This window comes from Heteronotia binoei, chromosome 5 (genome assembly GCF_032191835.1).
Source record: "Heteronotia binoei isolate CCM8104 ecotype False Entrance Well chromosome 5, APGP_CSIRO_Hbin_v1, whole genome shotgun sequence".
Classification (NCBI taxonomy): domain Eukaryota; kingdom Metazoa; phylum Chordata; class Lepidosauria; order Squamata; family Gekkonidae; genus Heteronotia; species Heteronotia binoei.
In genome coordinates, this window is record NC_083227.1 from 114588063 (window position 1) to 114607345 (window position 19283).

The window sequence follows — 19283 nt, forward strand, 5'->3', positions numbered from 1 at the left end:
TCAAGAGAGGACAAGTTGTGGTTCAGAAAGTAAAGCATTCCCCTGCATCAACAGAAATACACACACTCTAGCCTGATTGTTGGGAATATAAAAACCAAACACAACAACCATTTGGTTGGGGTTGCTTTATTGGGCACAGCAGGTCACAGACTCCCATACGATCCGATCAGTCCTGTTAGCAGCAAGATCCAGGGGAGCAGGGCAGAATCCCATCCAAGAGAGAGAAGAACCAAGCCAGAAGCATAGACAAGGCCCTAGGCACAAAAGTCCTTTGTTGCCATTTGCCAAAGCAATGTTTCCTGCTGGTCCATGAAGCAAGAGGCCAAGGGACAGTTCCAAGGAAAGACATCATGCTTGTTCAAGCTGGACTTTAGGCTGTCTACCCCACCTCCTCCGGCCATGATAAAGAGATGCATCAAAAACAGTACCACAAATGGACTGCCAATTTCTCACACAAGGAAATGGATGCTCCAATTAGTCACACGCACATACAAACATACACATAGTCTTTCTCGTTCAAATACACATATGAGCATTACCATCTGTTCAGAGCCTTTTTTCATCTCTTTTTTATAGTGTCACATTTAGGTTTTTTGCCCAAAGTGGCTTTCACACAGATTTCTGTACTCTCTCTCTCTCAGTAGGGAAGTGTGGATGGCCCCATGCTCAGCTCCATCTGGGCACATTCCACCCCATCTTGAAGAGGAGGAATAACCCAGCAGGTGCAGTGGAGGGTTGCTATGGTAAATAAGGTACAGCAGCATCTTGTCCTGTAGAACCCCTTCTGGCTTGATCCCAGCTCCCAAGACAGGAAAAGCAGAGGCTAGCACTGTGATCCCAGGATAGGACAGGAACATTCACTCTCCATTTGAACAAGGGAGCCCAGCCTTACATTCCCCTGTCCCAATCCCCAGACAGTGAGCAGGCCTGAGCCACATTGGGTGAGCAGCTCAGAAATTTCAAGTAGAGGGAAAGGGAGGGCAGGAGAACTGGGGCTGCTCCAGACAGGATAAACAGTCCAGCCAAATTCCTAATGGAAAGCCACAAGGGCCATGTCTCATCAACAGGGGATTTCGGAGGCAACCTACAGAATCCAGAGCAGCCTCTATCTCAGTTTGGCTCCATGTGCCTCTGGTATGCAGGTGCTGCCAGCTCCCTGGCTCCACAGATCACACCAGGGGTGGAGGGATCCCTGAAGAGAATAAATACTATTCACATTGTCACCCACAACTTACATGGTATGCGTGCCACGACTAAGAAGAGAAAGCTGTGGAAGGGCACCAGGCAGCCATTAACCCTGGTAGCATTTGCTCCCCACAAACACACATAGATATACACACCCCCAGCAGCTTGATGGCAAAGCATCCCCCCCAGTGGTGGTGGCTGGGATTGTGGCTTCAGTCCTGCAGAGGGCGCTGTGAGTCTGTGGAAGAGGCCACAGGCCCCGTTCTGGTGTCACCAGTTGGCTTTCACGGCATTGATGTCACTCACTAGATTCTGAGCTAAGCAGATGCCAAAGATCTGAAAGACAAAGCTGAGGATGAGGCATGTGGGAGGAGACATGTTTATGCTCCCCCTCTCTCTCTCACTCACTCACACACACACTTGCAGATGTCAGGGTTAGCCTAGGATCTGGGAGACGCAGATTCAGATCCCCACTCTGCCATGGAAGTCCCTGGGTGACCTTGGGCCTGTCACTCCCTCTCAGCCTAACCCACTTCACAGGGACATTGGTTGGTTTCTTATCTACCTCCCTGTGTGATTGTTGTGAGGATAAAATGCAGACGCGGAGAACAATGTAACCTGCTTTGGGTCTTCATTGGGAAGGCAGACATGATATAAATTAATAAACTGTTAATGAGGCTCCCTACTTGTGATTTTTTTCCACAGATGGTGGGGGCTAAAGTAAAATCCTGACCAACTTTCCCATTTCAATAAAGCAGCAGTTCTAACTAAATAGTAGCAAAACAGAGGAGTCAAAAGGGAGGAATCCAAGCCCTCTAAGTGAAAGAAGCACTAGATAGTCAGCTCCTTTACTGATGTGTGACTGGCTGCCTTCAAATGATCCAGCATACAAACTGTATGGGGAAGAGGAGCCCAATACCATTGATGGATCTGTGCCCAAGAACACCCTATTACACCTGCTGTTAATGTTTAAATCCCACATGGGTAATGTACGATACAGAAAAATTGCAGCCCATATTCAAAAGGCTCAAATAAAACTGGGACCAGGAGGACATAGCCTTTTGATTTCAACACAAGACAATTACAATATTACAATGGAAGGAGAAAGCAAGTCCACGCTAAATACACCACTGATAATCTGTGACTGGATCTCCCATATTTTACAAGTTCTCTAATCAACAGTCATAGGGGAAGCATGGCACATGGGGGTGTGTGTGGAGCTTGAGTCCTTTCCTCCATGTGAATTAACCCCTCCCTCATGCTATGGAAAGCATATTTTCCCCTCTGGGGTAACTAGCACAACCAGAGAACTGATTTATGGCCAGAAAAGGGCAGAGTGGAACGGGTTTGAATCAGTGTTCCCTGTGGCTGTGTATTTAGAGAACTTAAAATATCTGATCATGCATTTCCAAACTCCGATCTAGTTCTGACCCAACCCAGTGCACTGGAAACCATATTTTCTGGCTGAATACTTCCTGTCAGTGAGTACCCAGAAGACGGAGAAACTGCCCCCCCTCCAATATATTTCAGCTTCTGCCTCTTCTTGCTGCTCAGCTAAGGAAAGAGAAAAGCAAGGGAAACAACCCATATGCCCAGTCACCTGTTTCTGAGGTGTTGTTTCTAATGTGCCCTTAAGGCAGGATGATACAGTAAGGAGCCATGCCAAGACCCAGAATGCTGCAGCAGCCCCCACAACAATAACCCATTTTTTACTTATTCCAGAAGGGCAAATGTTGCAGAAAAGCTTCACTGAGCCAGTGAAGCTCACCTTGGAAATAATTCAGGGGTGAAAGACAGACAGAGTAACAAGTTTATCTAAGCAATCTTTGTCTTGCTTGAGATTAATGCAATGCTGAATCCTGGGGTGGTGGGGATCCAGATGTCTTCTAAGTATTCTTACTATGAAAACTGACATCCCATGCCCTGCAAACACATTCCAGCGCAGGTAGCAACAACCTTAACATCTCAGGAAAAAATACCTGGAGCAGGGCAATGCCCACAAAGGTCCCAGCCACCACAATGAGGTTGTCCTGGAGCCATTTCTCGAACTGGACAGCACATCCCTTGGTATGGATGAAGGTCTGCTGCTCCAGCTCCTGCAAAGGGAGAGTGAAAGCAGGTGAGCAGCCCTGGAAACACCAAGGAGGGCTTCCTTCTACAGCTAGGAAAGAACATTTAGGAAATAAAACACTACTAAACTAGACAGTCCCTCTGCATCCAGTGGCCAAAATGCCATCTGTCCCACAGTAGCTTCTATCAAAACTGAACTCCCACCTGGACCCCCAAACTCAACCCTGGAGGTGGCTTAGTTTTTAACTTATTACTTGACATGTAGCCTAATCAAGGACACTAATGGTGCAATCCAAATCAGAGTTACACTCTTCTAAACTTACTGCCCTTGATAGATTGAGAACTCTATGTAGGATTGCACTACTCCTTGTTCTGTCTCCATCCTGCCCTGTCTCATGGCCACACAGCCCAGCCAGCATATCCCCCCGGCTCCTCCCACCACAGCCCCCGGCTCTCACCAACTTAAGGCGGACATCGTAGCCACACTGGGTGTTGAGAACATCCTCCTGGAGAAAGAGCAGACACAAAACTGATCAAGCCATCTTGGGCAACTCAACAGCCACTTCCCTGGAAGAGATTCATAGTTTCTTCTTGGCAGCCCAAATCCTCTCAAACAGCTCAGCCAAACCCCTCTAGCCCTTCAGCCATGGCAGTTCCAGGACACATATTGCTATGCCAGTCCATCTAACACAGTCATTCTGGGATGGGCTGGATCATACATTGATTTGGCCTACTGTGCATAACCTAAATGTGGATAGGTGCTGTCTGGCAATTACTTCAACATGTCTAATTTCAAGCGTATCCTCCAAAGAAGCAGATGCTATTTGAATCCAGCAAAAATATGAAGCTCCACCCCATCCTAAGACTGGTGGTTTCTGAAGTTAATTGTGTGGCTTATTACTCATGCTTTTTGCTTCAATTTCCATTCAAAAGGAACCTCACCGCAGGATCTTTGACACAGCAGGAAAAGGGTACTCCACAGCGCTCCCGACTGGGATTGGAGTCAGTGCAGTTGAAGTAGATATTGAAGTTCCAGTCATTCGGCCCGTGAGCACCACAGCAAGACCACTGCAGAGGGAAACACTGTTAGAATGCATCCAGCCAAAAGTCACATCTTCCAGCAGCACTAACACATACACTAATGGACAGTACAGAACTTGGCCTAACTGGTGAACCTACTTTTCTGGAAAGATCCCATGTAGGAAAAAGTACTACATGGAGCCACAAGGCATTTTGACCTTTTACAAGTCACATGAAGAGAAGTCAGGCTGATTCCCCACTAGCCTTACCTCGCTCTCACTCTCCTCTTCTCCACGGGGCTTCTGTCAGATTTCACACAAGCTGCCCTGGGGCTGCAACTCACTTCGCCTCTTTTGCAGGGCAAACCAGTTTTTAGAGGATCTTGCTTGCTGCGCGAAAGAGGTGGAGTGAGTTGCAGCCTCAGGGCAGCTTGTGCAAAATCCGACAGAAACCCCCGCAGAGAAGAAGAGAGTGAGAGTGGGGTAAGGCTAGTGGGGAATCAGTCACATTGTTCCCATGATGTTTAACAAGCCCTGAAGTTTCATCATCAGGCACCAGATGGCAGGGTTGCCTCTAATTTGGGCCTTTCTCATCCCACAGGACGTCACCAGAGGGAGTTACTACAAGTGTGGGATTACTGGAGTAACAACAGGCAGGTGAAGGGTGCTCCTACAGATGTTATTTGCATACTGGAGCTGTCCCAGGGCTTAGAGCAGTGTGCCTCCCTGCAACCTATTCAGCAGCAGCGCTGCCTTCAGACATTAGTGATACTGGAGAAAATATTCCTTGACGGGACAGAGACCAAGCATTAAAACACACACACACACACTTTTTCAAACCTGACTGATTTTGGAATTCTAAGGATGTAGGACTAGAAAGGATCTTCAGAGACACTTTTGCAATCACCCACTCTCAGAAGGCAAGTTAACACTTACATGCCAGGATTATGATTACAAATCACTCCATCAACACATTTTGCAGAGCACAAGATGGCAGATTCCTGCTCCAAGGATCTTACAATCCAAGGAAGTCAACACAGGGAGGGGGAAGGAAGTGATAAACAGGAAAAGAATATACAGAAAGTTCACAAAGTTGTGCTGGTAAAGGAATAGGGACGGTGGCCTACACTACTGTACTGTACTGTGGCCTGTGCTACCGTATTGATGCCTACCACTGGCAGTATGCTCTGCCCATGTAGCATCATGTTTAAATGTTCTGTTTTAGCTCTGCTTTAGATTTCTCTTGCTTTTAGATTTCTGCAGTCCAAATCCTATTGCACTGTTCATGGGAAGTTCCATCCTGTGTGGGACTTAAGCTATGTAATCCACCTTGAGTCTCAGTGAGAAAGGGAGACTATAAATAACACAAAACAAATTCATTTCAAGTGTGCCTGGCTTAAGTTTACATTCCGTAGGGCAGGGGTTGTCCCAAAAGCCTTTGTGGAAACTATGGGTTTTGGGAAGAGGTGGCATCATGCAGGGGTTCTGGGAGGAGGTGTCTGATGGGAGTAGGAGACCTTTGGACCATTGAGGGTGGTGGAGCTGAAGAAGCTACAGAATGCTGGCTGGAATGCCTCAGGATATGTTGAGGAATGATGCTCAAGCTGCCCTGTGACATGCTGGGGCTTTCTGAACAGGGCGAAGGGCATGGAGCTCAAGGTAATCTGCATAACTCACATATTCCTGAGCAAAGTCAATGAGGTTCTGCAGGTCAATGTCATCACGGTAGGCCTTGACGTTATTGTTGATGAAGAAGTTTAGCTGGTCTTTGATCCAGTCTTTGAAGATGAAGGCCAAGACACCGGCTGTCAGTTCCAGGAAAAATATAAGCCCCAGGAACACTGAGAACTGAGAGGAAATCAGATATAGGGAGAGACCCTGGGTGTCCAAGTAGTCCAAGCGTATCAGTGAAAACCACGGGTCCATTCTGCAGCAGGATAAGAATCACCTTTACACTGACTGGGCATCCACAGCCCATGGGGAAAGTGCATGGATGAAAAAGCTGTGGCATCTCAAAGTCACAGCAATATCAAACATACAACCTGAATAATGACCACTCATCTTGCCCACTTCTTCTGTGAAGAGGCATTCCCTCCACAGCAGTGGAAAGAAATCATTACAGTGTTTACTCTGAGTCTGGCAGGAAAGTCATAAAACAAACTGCAATAGCACCAGGAACAGAATATGTACAGTCCTATCCTGCCCTTCATTCTACATTCCACTCCCCTTGCATCCAAGAATATTAATGTACTTCTTCCATTTTAAGCACTAAATCCTGATTGCCACCCCAAGTTTGCCCTAATCCTTTCTGTGCTGCCAAGGAAAACCCACAATCTTCTATGTGCAGGTGTGGCTCTCCTTTAAACCACTGCCTTAGCCCACCCCACCCCAGCCTAGCAAGGCTGGATTGAAACATTCCTGTCTAAGCCAGCAGTACTATAAGTGAGGGAGTGAGGCTGAAAAAGAGAGCCACTTGTTTAAATCCACAATGAGCTCACAGCTACACTAAGATTCAAACAAGAGACGTCCACCATATATCCACCCTCCAGGAAGAAAGAGACTTACAAACTTGAGGAGGAACGTATTCTCCCTCAAGGCTCCGATGCAGCCCGCGAAGCCCAGCACGAACATCACCCCTCCAACCACAAGGAACAGCCAGACGGGGTCAAAGCCACCCAAGTCTGTGATGGACGACAGATTGGAAAGCACACCCTGTGGACAGAAGGGAGCTGAGGGTGAAGAAGAGGTGACTGAACTCCGTTTGGCAGCCAAAGACCCTTGCAGCTAACGTCTAGCCTCACCCAAAGGACCAGACACCACTGGCCTGACCTGGGCTCGCTGCTCTGAGGCTTCACATGTCACATCTCTACCCTTTTGCTGCTCTCATTCTCTGCTTTCTATTTCTGCCTGGTTGTGTTTCTTCTGCTTCATACATGCTTTCGCTTGCTGCACCGGAATGTGATTATTATGCCCTTAGGTACCTGCTGCTTTTAGTTATGGCTTTATGGATTGATTTAGAAGTTACATTGTTTTACAAGATTGGTGGTTTATTTGGTCTTTTCTTTTTTGTTTTACTGTCATCTGGATCACAAATCTGCCAAACCCCCCCCCCCCCCCAACAATCCAGCCCTCTTCTGATGTTATATGATCATGAGTACACACAGCTATCAGACTGCAGCAGCTCTCAGATGGGAAATGGCTGGCAGCAACAGCTGGAATCAGGAGAGGAGAGGGAACCCCACCCTGGCAGGAGGTAGGGGTGGGAGGCTTCAGGATGCAGCGTATATGGGCATCTCTGCACTTTCTGTATACCAAACTGAGAATGAAGAAAGGGAAAGCAGGGAAAATGCAGCACCACGGATACTGAACAAGTTATATTAGCAGTAAGCTCCCAGTCCTACAACTTTTGCTGCTTACGAGGCCAGGAGCCTGTGACACGTCTTCTCCGCTTACACATGCCTACTACCCTCTACAACCTCTTCTTCAGGTTACGGTTATACATGTAGGTCAGGATGTCACACCTGTCACCCTTCTTGTCTCTTTTAAAATCTACAGAGAATCATGACTATCTCACATCTCGGGTCCTCTCTCTCACTCCCAGAGGCATCCACGCACAGGGTACCCAGCCCCATTTAATAATCAGCCCTCACTTATACAGAGCTATTGGGGCTGGGGCTCAAACACTGTTCCAATCACTGGCTGCCACCATTTATTCATATCCTATAATATAAATATCAACTAAGGTGTTAAATTGTGTGTGTGTGTGAAGTTCTTTCCCCACAAATACGCAGCTCCCAGGGTTAATCAAACAAAAGACTTTTATTTATGATATAAACAGGCTTCGGATTCAGCAGGAGCTCACAGGAGCACAGCTCCTGAACCTTTCTGAGAGTTCCACCTCCTCCTCCCCACCTTGTCCATTGAATAGTAGGTGCAGCTGCATAACAGTCCCTGGATGAGCTCCACCACCTATTTTTCTACAAAACGACCCCTGGATATAAACATACACTGAGAAAAGTAAAGTATACAAAACATTGTTTCATTTCTACTGGTCTCTTGAACTGAAGTCCTATTTCTACAACTAAGATCCCTTGGTTACAATTTAACTATTTTCAGCTTGCTTTAAGCAGCCCTTCTGCAGTTATACTCTTATCGGAACTTCCCTTTTCACAGCACTTAAGCTGTCTACTTTTCTACTTCCAACTCCCTGTCATTTTTCCACCTGTTTTTCAAGTTGCCCCCCTTCAACATTCCGTCAACCCTCACTGGCTGCTCTTAGGGAGAGGCTGAACCTGGTCTGTCCAATTACAGAGCCAAAATAGGTTAGATCTTGTAGTGATAATGATTAATAATTATTATTATCATATGGCACTGTGTGTGGTATAGCCAGAAGATCCAAAGATTGCCTGGCAACCTTAAGTTCTAACTCTTTTAGTGTTATGCACCACTAGGTGGTGGTAAAAGTAAAGGTGCAAACACCAATCATTTCCTACTCTGGGATGATTTTGCTTCATGACGTTTTCATGGCAGACGGGATGGTTTGCCATTGCCTTCCCCAGTCATCTACACTTTACCCCCAGCAAGCTGGGTACTCATTTTCAGGGGTGGAATTCTAGCAGGAACTCCTTTGCATATTAGGCCATACACCCCTGATATGGCCAATCCTCCAAGAGCTTACAAGGCTCTATTTTGTAAGCTCTTGAAGGATTGGCTACATCAGGGGTATGTAATATGCAAAGGAGCTCCTGCTAGAATTCCACCCTTGCTCATTATACCAATCGAGGAAGCATGGAGTAGTTGATGACAAGATGGATCCTGGTCATGCAAGTCTTTTTAAAAAAAAAAAAAAATACTGGTACTGAACTCTTACAACACTTATGTCTTCAAGGTACCTGGGACTTCCCAAAGACTAATATACATCATAGATGCTAGGTGACCCCAATGCTCTGCTACTTCTGCTATGCTCCCACCACCATGGAATGAAGAACACCTCCACCAAACCATTTCCCAGCAAGAACTCCCCCAAGCATTGTACAGAACTTTCTTCAATTAGGTATTATGACCCAGAACTTGTGAGTCAGAAGGCTTGGATTTCTCTTTGTTCACAGGGCAACATTCATTCTGCTGTATGTGCTGTGGTATCCAATGTAAATGTCACTTAGATTAATATTTAGGGGTCAAGAGAAAAGGACAAAAAGAAAACCAGGCAGCCTGCATACATGCCTAATTGACAGAGGGAGGGAAGGGCATGGTAGCCTTCCTGCTGAACCAAACACAACAAGAGTGATGTAATCAAGGAAAAGAGGTGTTGTGAATGGATAAAAGAGCCCATGACAGAAGGGCGTAGGGGTCCAAACAGAAGCAGACATCATTGAACGGCAACACTTTCATATAGGACGAGTTCACATATGCACATGCATAACCTGATTTCACAAGAGTTGATGGCCTGCAGCTGACCCACCTGAAAAGCACAGTACTGGAGGCGATGCAAAGTCATGCGGAAGTTCTGCCTATGGCTGCAGATCTCTGGTGGATGGCTCATTTGCACATGCAAGTCATCTCTAGGTGATGCAGGTTATTGATTTGTATGCACGCTCACTGCACTGCTGATAAAGAATCCTGGCTTGGAAAGCGGTATATGCTGGCACCCCAATCCAAAAGACATTTCACTTGGAAACTGGCTCTGCTGATTACAATGGAACTTACTTCCACTTAGGTGGGTTTCGGATTATTACATGTCTGCATTTTTATGTCCTCGTCCATTTTCTTATATGAGCCTGAACTTCTTCCATCCCAAGAGCTAGTGTTTCTAAGGAATGTTGATCGGGGATGAACTAGTTGGACAGAACAGGATCAGCGGTCTACTTTTTAATGTGCTCCCCCTTAAGACTACTCAAGGCTACATGGAGAACCAGTCATAATGCAGGGCGTTGTTGGGTTCAAGCATCTAATAACCAAACAAGCAGCATTTTCACATGCTATTTGTGAGGGGGGGGGGGGAATCAGCAAACTCACCCATACTTTTGAGTGTTACATTACAAGTACCAACCAGACCATTCCCCTTAAGATGCTTGAGGTCCTGGCAACACTCACCTTTTCTGCCCATGCCCACAGACCAATGGCCAGGAAGGCAGCTCCCAGCAACTGCAAAAGAGGGAAGATCACAGTCAGGCAGGGTGTGGCAAGCAGAAGCCACACAAGACATGATGCCCTACTCATGCTCTAAAGGCATCTTCTGTACAATAAACTTTCCTCACAAACAAAGACTTCTGCCAGGTACTGCACACGCAGATGAGATATTTGACCAATGGTCCTGGTAACATCCTTCATCCTGGGACCTTCCCTCACAGAATCAGAAAGGATCTACCTCTTTAAAGGATATATCTGAGTTTATCTGCATCAGTGTGGTTCAAACCCTGGGGAGAGAACTAACAAGGAGTTAGTATTCCTCTGCCCCTGTCCAGGGTAGTGCAACAATGGGCATCTCCAAAATGCCAACCCCTCTAGCACCGTTTCCACCCACCATCCACCGCATGCAAGTCCTCTCCTAGCACTCCAACTAACTGAAACCTAAAGGTCTGGTCCCATGGCATGATCAGGGGAAGGAGCCTCAGTACATGTCTGACCAACTCTTATCTCAAAAACCCTATGTGAGACAATCCAAAATGAAAAAAGGCATAGTGCGAAGACAGATGGCACTCAATCAACCACTGGGAAAAAGCTGAGGACAGCTATGAATAGTGCTATTCTTAATGACACAATTGGACTAAAACAGAAAGGACATTCAGTTTTTGACATGAATGCAAAAGGAAAGTCCAAAGTTGTTTGACGCATATAATAGGAATACGGAATGTGAGAAGTACGAATCAGGATAAGCTCAAAATTGTAAAATGAGAATGGAACATTTAAACATCACAATCCTAGGAGTGAGCAAACTAAAGTGGACTGGATGAGGGCATTTTCAGTCAGAACATTACAAAATAGTCCTACTCTGGAAATAACAAACACAGAAGAAAAAGAGTTGTTCTAATAGTGAAGCAGGATGTAGCGCAAGTAGTCAGGGGCTATTGTGAGAAAAAGACCCCTAATTCCTGTAATATACAGACATCATAATCACCCGTTTGGTTGCTAGGATGCCTGGAGATTCAACTCACACACATCTGCCAGGGAAGCGTGGGTTTTGTCTACCAGAGTGTAAGAGACTTATGTGAGTATTAATAGCCACAGCGTTGCAGCAGCACTCCATGTTGCTGGAAGAGTGCTAGCCAGGAGGACAGATGGGTTTCCAGCCACTCTGTGCACGCACCATCTTGGCCGTTGCAGTGAAAGAAGTTGCGCCGCCAGGAACTGTCCGGGCAAGCAGCTTCCAGCCTTAACCAGGAAAGCCAGGTTGGTAGGCTAACATCATCAGCAACTATCTTTCTGCAGTGCCAGACTCCATGACAGCGAAGCAAGAGGCTTACGTACTCAACAGCTGTCACTTATGCATAAGGCAATCAAGCTTATCTTAAGTGTGGATCCTGCCAAACTGCCTAAGCTTTTGTCCAACGGAATCCAAGACAAAAGATGGTGCCAGCAGAGGAGTAAAGAAGAGGAAGAACAGCTTCACTCAGGGCCATAGTTATTGTATAAATCGGGTGTCACCTTAGGTATCAGTTTGACTCTCTATTGTCACTTATAGATAAGTTTGATAGCTTGTTAATCACTTCCACCCCAATACCCTCACCCATTCTTTAACCTAATGGTCACCCTGGAGCCTCCCCCTTTTTGCCTATTGTTACCTGGAAGCCCAATCAGGTAACTAGGGCTAGGTCCGCTCATTGGCTGGATATGGGTACTCAATCAGGTGTCCCTAATAAACTAGCCATTGGCCACCGCACAAGTCCAGCCCTTATGGTCATTGTGGAGCCTCCCCTTTTTCTGAGGTCACATACCAGCTGACCACCTGTCATCTGCCCCTGCCCCTCCTATCCCCTAAGGGCTCAAGGTAGACCTTATAACCTCTGGCCCAACTCCCCACAGGGGTGCATCTGACAGTACCCAGTCCTGCTGTTTAGATATGCTCCCGATTCCTGATCAGTTGAGGGTCCCTTCCCCCATCTCCCTAGGTTGTCGCCATTGGAGCCTTCCTCGAAGACTACGATTGGTAATTATCACCCTATTTGTCCATCCTTATGTTACCTCTATATATTTCTCTCTATTTTTATTAGATCTGTATGTATGTTATATGTATCCATTATCTTGTATGTGTGTTCTATATTTTTCTGTAATAAAATCATAATTGTTTTACTTAATTAGTGTCCTCTGTAAATTTAGCAAGAATTTCTAGAAGTTGAATCCTGTATATATAGATTCTTCGTCCTTTTGAGCCAACGTTACCCACCTGTCAATTCCCCAACCTCTTTTGAGGGCATTTTGTCTTACACTATAATACAAAGTTTGAACAAATAATATTAATATGACTTCATGGACATAACCACCAACACAATCATCATTCAAATTTACACCCCAACTACAGATGCTGATGAGGAAGAAATTGAAAGCTTTTATGCAAGTGTCCAGGAAGAAACTGATCACACACCTAAAGATGTGCTTATAATCACAGGTGATTTAAATGCAAAAGTAGGAAATAAAGCAGGATCAAATATTGCTGGAAGATTTGGGCTAGGAGCATAAAATGAAGCAGCTGAGTGACTCACAGAATTCTGTGAAGACAATAATTTGTCCATTGCCAACACATGTTTAAGGCAACCAAACACATGATTATATACATGGACATCATCGGAGGGCCAATACAGAAATAAAATTGATTACATAATTGGAAGCAGAAGGTGGAGAAGCTCTATTCTTTCCACTAAAACAAGACCAGGAGCTGATTATGGTACAGAGCATGCATGCCACTAGGAAAAATTAGAATAAAACAGGAAAAATACTAAATAAGAAGAAGACTGCAGATTTATGCCCTGCCCTTCTCTCTGAATCAGAGTCTCATAGCGGCTTACAATCTCCTTTTTCTTCTTCCCCCACAACAGACGCCCTGTGAGATGGTTGGGCTAAGAGAGCTCTCACAGAAGCTGCCTTTTCAAGGACAACTCCTATGAAAGCTATGGCTGACCCAAGGCCATTCCAGCAGGTGTATGTGGAGGAGTGGGGAATCAAACTCAGTTCTCCCAGATAAGTGTCCTCACACTTAACCACTACACCAAACTGGCTCTCATTCATAATGCAAAAATACAACCTAAGCAACATTCCTGAAGAGTTTAAAGACCATGTAAAAAACATATTTGCATTACTAAGTTCAACTGAGTGCAAACTGGAAGAATCATGGGTAGAAACCAGAGATATTATTAAGGAAGATAATAATGCTAGGAAAAGTTGAACACAACAGGAAAAGAGGAAGACCCAACATGAGATGGATTTGCAAGACCTGAGCAAGGCTGCTAGTGATAGGACATTTTGGAATTTATTAATTCACGGGTCACCACAAATTGGAAGTGAATTGACGGTACTTAACATGTGTGCACACACAGGAGGATGGAATAAGATTCTCACAACAGTGGCTACCTAATTCTGTAGATCATGTTGCAGTTCTGATCCAACCAAGGCCTGCAAGGTTTTAAGATTTCTTGATCCCTCTACTAATGCTGTTTCCCTCTGACCAGAAAGTGAATCAAGGGCAGACTGTCCCCTGATTCTGCCGGTACCCACAGAATCACCACTCCTAGTGACAAGCAAGACTCTTTTAACAAAGGCACAATCCCTCTTTCTTTGATCAAGCTTACAAGGCCAGTGTTTTCCATCCTGACTGCACAATATATCAAATTGAGACGCCATAGTTTTCTAACTCCATCAGCTTGACACAAATGCACACACTCCCTGAACATGGTCCCTATCTAGCCAGCACTGAGAAACAGAAGGCTGAAGACAGGGCGCCTGGAGCCACTAGAAGCCTAGCACAGGGTAGACAATGGTCACTCTGTTCCCACGGTAGGCGTCGGACATTCCAGAAACAGCAGCAGCAGTGATCAGAGTTCTTCCCCTGCCTAAAAATTAAACTTTACCCTCTTTTTATGCCACTTGCTTCTCACCTGGGAGGACATGAGTTGCTGAGATAATGCAACATAATGGTATGGATACCAGCTCCATCAAAAGAGGACACAATGCAATGCCACTGCTAAACAGACTCTGCTGCTTTGGCTGCATCTACCTCAGCTGTGCTATGATGACCCAAGCAAAGGAACAGCATTTCATTATGTCTACCATATTTTTATTCTGCCTTTTCTCCAAAGAGCTCAAAGCAGCTTACATGGTTTTCCCTCCTCCACATTATCCACAGGTCTGCGAGGTAGATTATGCTAAGACAGTGGTTGGGATCAGACAAGCCGGTTGTCACCGTGGCTGATCCAGGTTGAGACTAGGGATGTGCAAAAAAAAAAAAAAATTCGGATTGACACGGATTCGGAAGTATACGGGGGGGGGGGGGAATTCGGAATCCCCGTATACTCCTGAATACCGCATTCGGAATAGCCGCATATACGGTAGATGCACGGCTATTACCGAATATACGGCCCTATTATACCCTATGGGCCACTGAAATCAATGGCAAATAGGGTGTATTTGAAGCCGCATGGAGGGGAGGGGGTTTGAGATAGAGCCCCCAAATTTGCAGGGGACCTGCAGGGGACTCTCCCCTCCAACCCCCCCAAGTCCCAAAAAGATTGGGCCAGGGGATCCCATTCCAGGGGCACCCAAAGAGGGTGCCCCTATTCCATCATTATACCCTATGGGCCATTGAAATCAATGGCAACATAGGGCATAATTAGAGGCTACTGGGGGGCAGGGGGTTTGAGGGAGAGCCCCCAAATTTGCAGGGGACCTGCAGGGGACTCTCCCCTCCAACCCCCCCAAGTCCCAAAAAGATTGGGCCAGGGGGTCCCTGTCTTTGGGCTCCCCAAAAGGCCCATTGCTAACAATGATGGGGAAAGCCCAATTAGCCACTTCCTCACTGTAATTGTCGTGGGGAAAGTGGCTCTGGGGAGCAGGGGGTTTTGAGGAGAGCCCCCCAAACTGCTGTGCAGCTTCAGGGCACTGTCCCACACAAAACCCACAAGGCCAAAAAAAAACTGGACCAGGGGGTCCAATTCCTGGGGCACCCAAAGCCAAACCTAACCACATCAGAGAATCTCTATAGGACCCAAATGCACTACATCCCTCTATCTACTCTATGAACCCTGCAGGGCAGGCCTGGAAGCAATATAAAACCCAGTTGCCAACGTCACTGCCACACAAAACACAATCTGCTCAAGGTCTGCTCTGCAGACCTGGCTGCAGCAAACCCAGATGCCAGCTCTCCAGCCCTGCCCCAAACAACACAGGGAGAGCTGGCCAACCACAACAAACCTGCTGGTTCTGGGTCTCTCACCCAGGTGCCAGCTTCCCTGCCACAGAACACACAATCTACAGATGCCAGCTCTCCAGCCCTGCCCCAAACAACATGGGGAGAGCTGGCCAACCACAACAAACCTGCTGGTTCTGGGTCTCTCACCCAGGTGCCAGCTTCCCTGCTACAGAACACACAATGTACAGATGCCAGCTCTCCAGCCCTGCCCCAAACAACACGGGGAGAGCTGGCCAACCACAACAAACCTGCTGGTTCTGGGTCTCTCACCCAGGTGCCAGCTTCCCTGCCACAGAACACACAATCTACAGATGCCAGCTCTCCAGCCCTGCCCTAAACAACACAGGGAGAGCTGGCCAACCACAACAAACTTGCTGGTTCTGGGTCTCTCACCCAGGTGCCAGCTTCCCTGCCACAGAACACACAATCTACTCTATAAAAACAAGAAAGTGACACAGCCCACACACACCCTCACCAATCCCCACACCAACCAGAGGCAATTTAAAAACAAAACAAAACAAAACCAGCAGAATCACAAAAGGCCAAGTGTTAAAAAAGTGGCCTTTTCACCAACAAGAAAGCTCAGGCCAAATAAGTCAACAACACCCCCCCCTAAAACCAGAACCAGGAAAAGGGGGGAAATGGCCTTTTAAACAATGGAAATTAGGCCAAACAGCACACCCCCCCCCCCCCCAAGAACCCAAAGAAAAGAGTAACAGCAGCAGCACAACACAGCAGCAACAAATCAAACACTGAATACTTTTAGAACAGTAAAAAAATAACTTTTAATAATACAGGAACTTTGCCAACCCCTCCCCCCCAAAAAACCCCTTCACCCTAACCCCAAGAAATCCAAGCCACCCAAATCAGGAGAAGTAAAAGGACACTGCACTTTTAAAAGTCCTCTCACTAAATTAAGATATGGGCAAATTGGCAACCACCCCCACCCCAGGCCCCCTCCCCAAGCAGAAACCCCCAAATAAGCTACCCCACCACCACCACCACCCAAATCTGGATAAGTAAAGGGACTCTAAGTCTTAAAAAAAAGTCCTTTTACCAACAATAAATAAAAACAAGAACCCCAAGAGTGTCTTACCTTGTCTTCTCTAGTCCAGGGAAGTCTGGTAAGGCTGTGTGAGAGAGCTGCAGGCAGCAGCTTAAGCCAAGGGCCAGCCAGCCCTTTGCACAATCTCTCACACACACTGTCACACAGCAGCAATGGAGGAGTCAGTCCAGCCAGGAAGGAAGACTCCTTAAAAAGCCCTTCAAAGCATGCATTTGCAATACATTTTGCAAATGCATGCTTTGGATTGGCTGCTGGGGCTCCTCTTCCCCCTCCCCCCCTCCCTGATCCCAGGGAGAGGCGGGAAGAGGCCACTAAAGGCGCGAAAGTAGGCAAGCAGCTCCTTTGAAGCTGCAGAAGCTACTTTGCCGCCTTTTGAATTGACAGCCGTATACTTACGAATAGCTATTCGTAAGTATACGGCGAGCCGTATTCGGCTGCCGTATAATGGGCGCCTATGGGGATCGGCTGCAGCCTATTCCGCATCCAGCCGAATCAGTGCTGATTCGGCTGTAAATACGGTTCAGCCGAACCGAATGCACATCCCTAGTTGAGACATGCCGTGGTGATCAGACAGCAGAGTGATCACACAGCTGGAAATGCGCAACGGAGGCACAACAAAGACTTTGCCACTGGGAAGTTCCTGGTGGCTATTTAATTCATATGGGAATTGTCCTACAATGAGGTAAGGACAAGCGGGCCATGGGGAACATGTGTGTGTGTGTGTGTGTGATTGCACTCATTAAATCGGGGGGGGGGAGGGGGGTTGGCTATGGTAGGCCACAAAGCCCATCTGATCACAACCAGAAACTGGCCCAAGGTTACCCAGTAAGAACTGAGCAAGAATTTCTGCAATAATCTGTAAGCAACTGCAGTACTGCTGTTCTAACACTGGAACAACTCTTGCTGAAGGCTAGGTGCAGAGAAAATATCTTTTCCCCCAAGACAACGTTATGATAAGGAAGCAAGGAAAGGAAAGGTCTCCTGTGCAAGCACCAGTCGTTTCTGCCTCTGGGGTGACATTGCTTTCACAACGTTTTCACGGCAGACTTTTTACAGGGTGGTTTGCCATTGCCTTCCCCAGTCATCTACACTTTCCCCCCAGCAAGCTGGGTACTCATTTTACCTGAGTCAACCTCGAGCTGGCTACCTGAAAACTCAGGTCGCAGCTTAGGACTGCAGTACTGCAGTTTTAACACTCTGCACCACGGGGCAAAGCCCTCCCTATAGGAAAAGGTAAAAGTGCTAGAAGAATGTCAACATTGTATAAAATACAGTCAGGAAATCCTGCCATTCTCTTTCTGTATTACAAATATACCAAAAATTACAGAATTATTCTCATGCAGAATCAGTTCCTCCAAACTCTACCAAATTTTCAGCAACTTCATTCCAGAAGGCGAAACCCTTGAAACAGCTCTAGCAGACAGAAAATAAAGCAATTACTTTCAGGACAGGCTGGCTGCATCTGGAGCTTGGCACGCCTTTGCTTGTATGCCTTGAACATGCAATGGAGCCAGCAATTAGCAAAGAAAATTCCTGATTAAAATATAAGCCAGACAGTCTTACAGATCAACTGTAACTACAACTCACAAAACTGAATGTGGCAGATTTGGTCATCATTGCCTGCAAGAACCTTGTCCACTCCTTTGGTCCCACTGCAACCTTGGGGGGCGGGGGAAGCATGGGCAACAAAATAAAATTAGCAGCACGTGAAGAGCACTGCTAGAATAGACTAAAGATCTAGCATCCTGTTTCTGCAGACTTGCAATGCCAACTAGATACCTCTGAAAGGCCTACAAGCTTGGAGAGGCCACCAACACACACACACACCAGTAACAGGATATGAGAGGTATAGAGTTTCCTTTTAGCCATCATGGCTAATCCAGACTTTTTTTTAGTAGGAATTCACAGGAATGCAGTTCCAGCTGGCTTGGTGTCGGGGTGTGGCCTAATATGCAAATGAGTTCCTGCTGAGCTGCTTCTTCAAAAAAAGCCCTGTGTGCAACAATGGTGACATTAGGGGGTATGACTTCATATGCAAATGAGTTCCTGCTGGGCTTTTCCTACCAAAAAAGCCCCATGGATAATAGATGGTACTACTACCAGGGCCAGAGCATCCCAGTAGCCCAGGTAGGCAGCCACCTAGGATACTCCCTCCCTGCCACCACACTCACCCTTGCCACCCTCCTCTCTGCTGCCCTCCTCCACCTCACCACCTACCAGAAGTGCTGTGGGCGGGCAGGTGGCAGCAGGGAAGGGACACTAGGGGCAGGGCGGTGGCAGAGCTGCCTGCACTCAGCCTTCTTGGGTCTATGCTTCCAGCAGAAGCACAGATCCAGGAAGGCAGCCCTGCTGCCGCTGCACTCACCCTCACAGGTGCAGGTGTGGGGGTGGGGCCCAGGACCCTAGGGTGCCAAAAACCCTAGCGCCAGCCCTGACTACTACTGACCTATCCTTCATGAATTTGTCTAACCCCATTACAACTGTCTAAATTAGCAGTCATCACCATGTGTCAGCAAATCCTGCAAGTTATTTTGGAGGTTAAAAC

The 19283-nt window shown here is 46.8% G+C and overlaps 1 protein-coding gene across 5 annotated transcripts in view; it reads right to left on the bottom strand.

Moving 5' to 3' along the window:
- Positions 1 to 403: 403 nt before the first annotated feature.
- The window catches only part of TSPAN17 (tetraspanin 17), a 34296-nt gene continuing 15416 nt past the window's right edge, over positions 404 to 19283 (bottom strand). Inside the window, exons 2-8 of one of the 5 annotated variants that reach the window (XM_060240201.1) lie at positions 10368 to 10418; positions 6840 to 6986; positions 5952 to 6122; positions 4198 to 4323; positions 3714 to 3761; positions 3165 to 3281; positions 1225 to 1521 (exon numbers count right to left, since the gene is read on the bottom strand). In XM_060240201.1, the coding sequence (XP_060096184.1) occupies positions 1456 to 1521; positions 3165 to 3281; positions 3714 to 3761; positions 4198 to 4323; positions 5952 to 6122; positions 6840 to 6986; positions 10368 to 10418 (726 nt within the window). In that variant the 3' untranslated portion in view covers positions 1225 to 1455. Of the gene's footprint in view, positions 1522 to 3164; positions 3282 to 3713; positions 3762 to 4197; positions 4324 to 5951; positions 6123 to 6839; positions 6987 to 10367; positions 10419 to 19283 lie in introns of all 5 variants that reach the window. The other 4 variants (XM_060240199.1, XM_060240204.1, XM_060240202.1 and 1 more) reach the window with 4 other exon arrangements.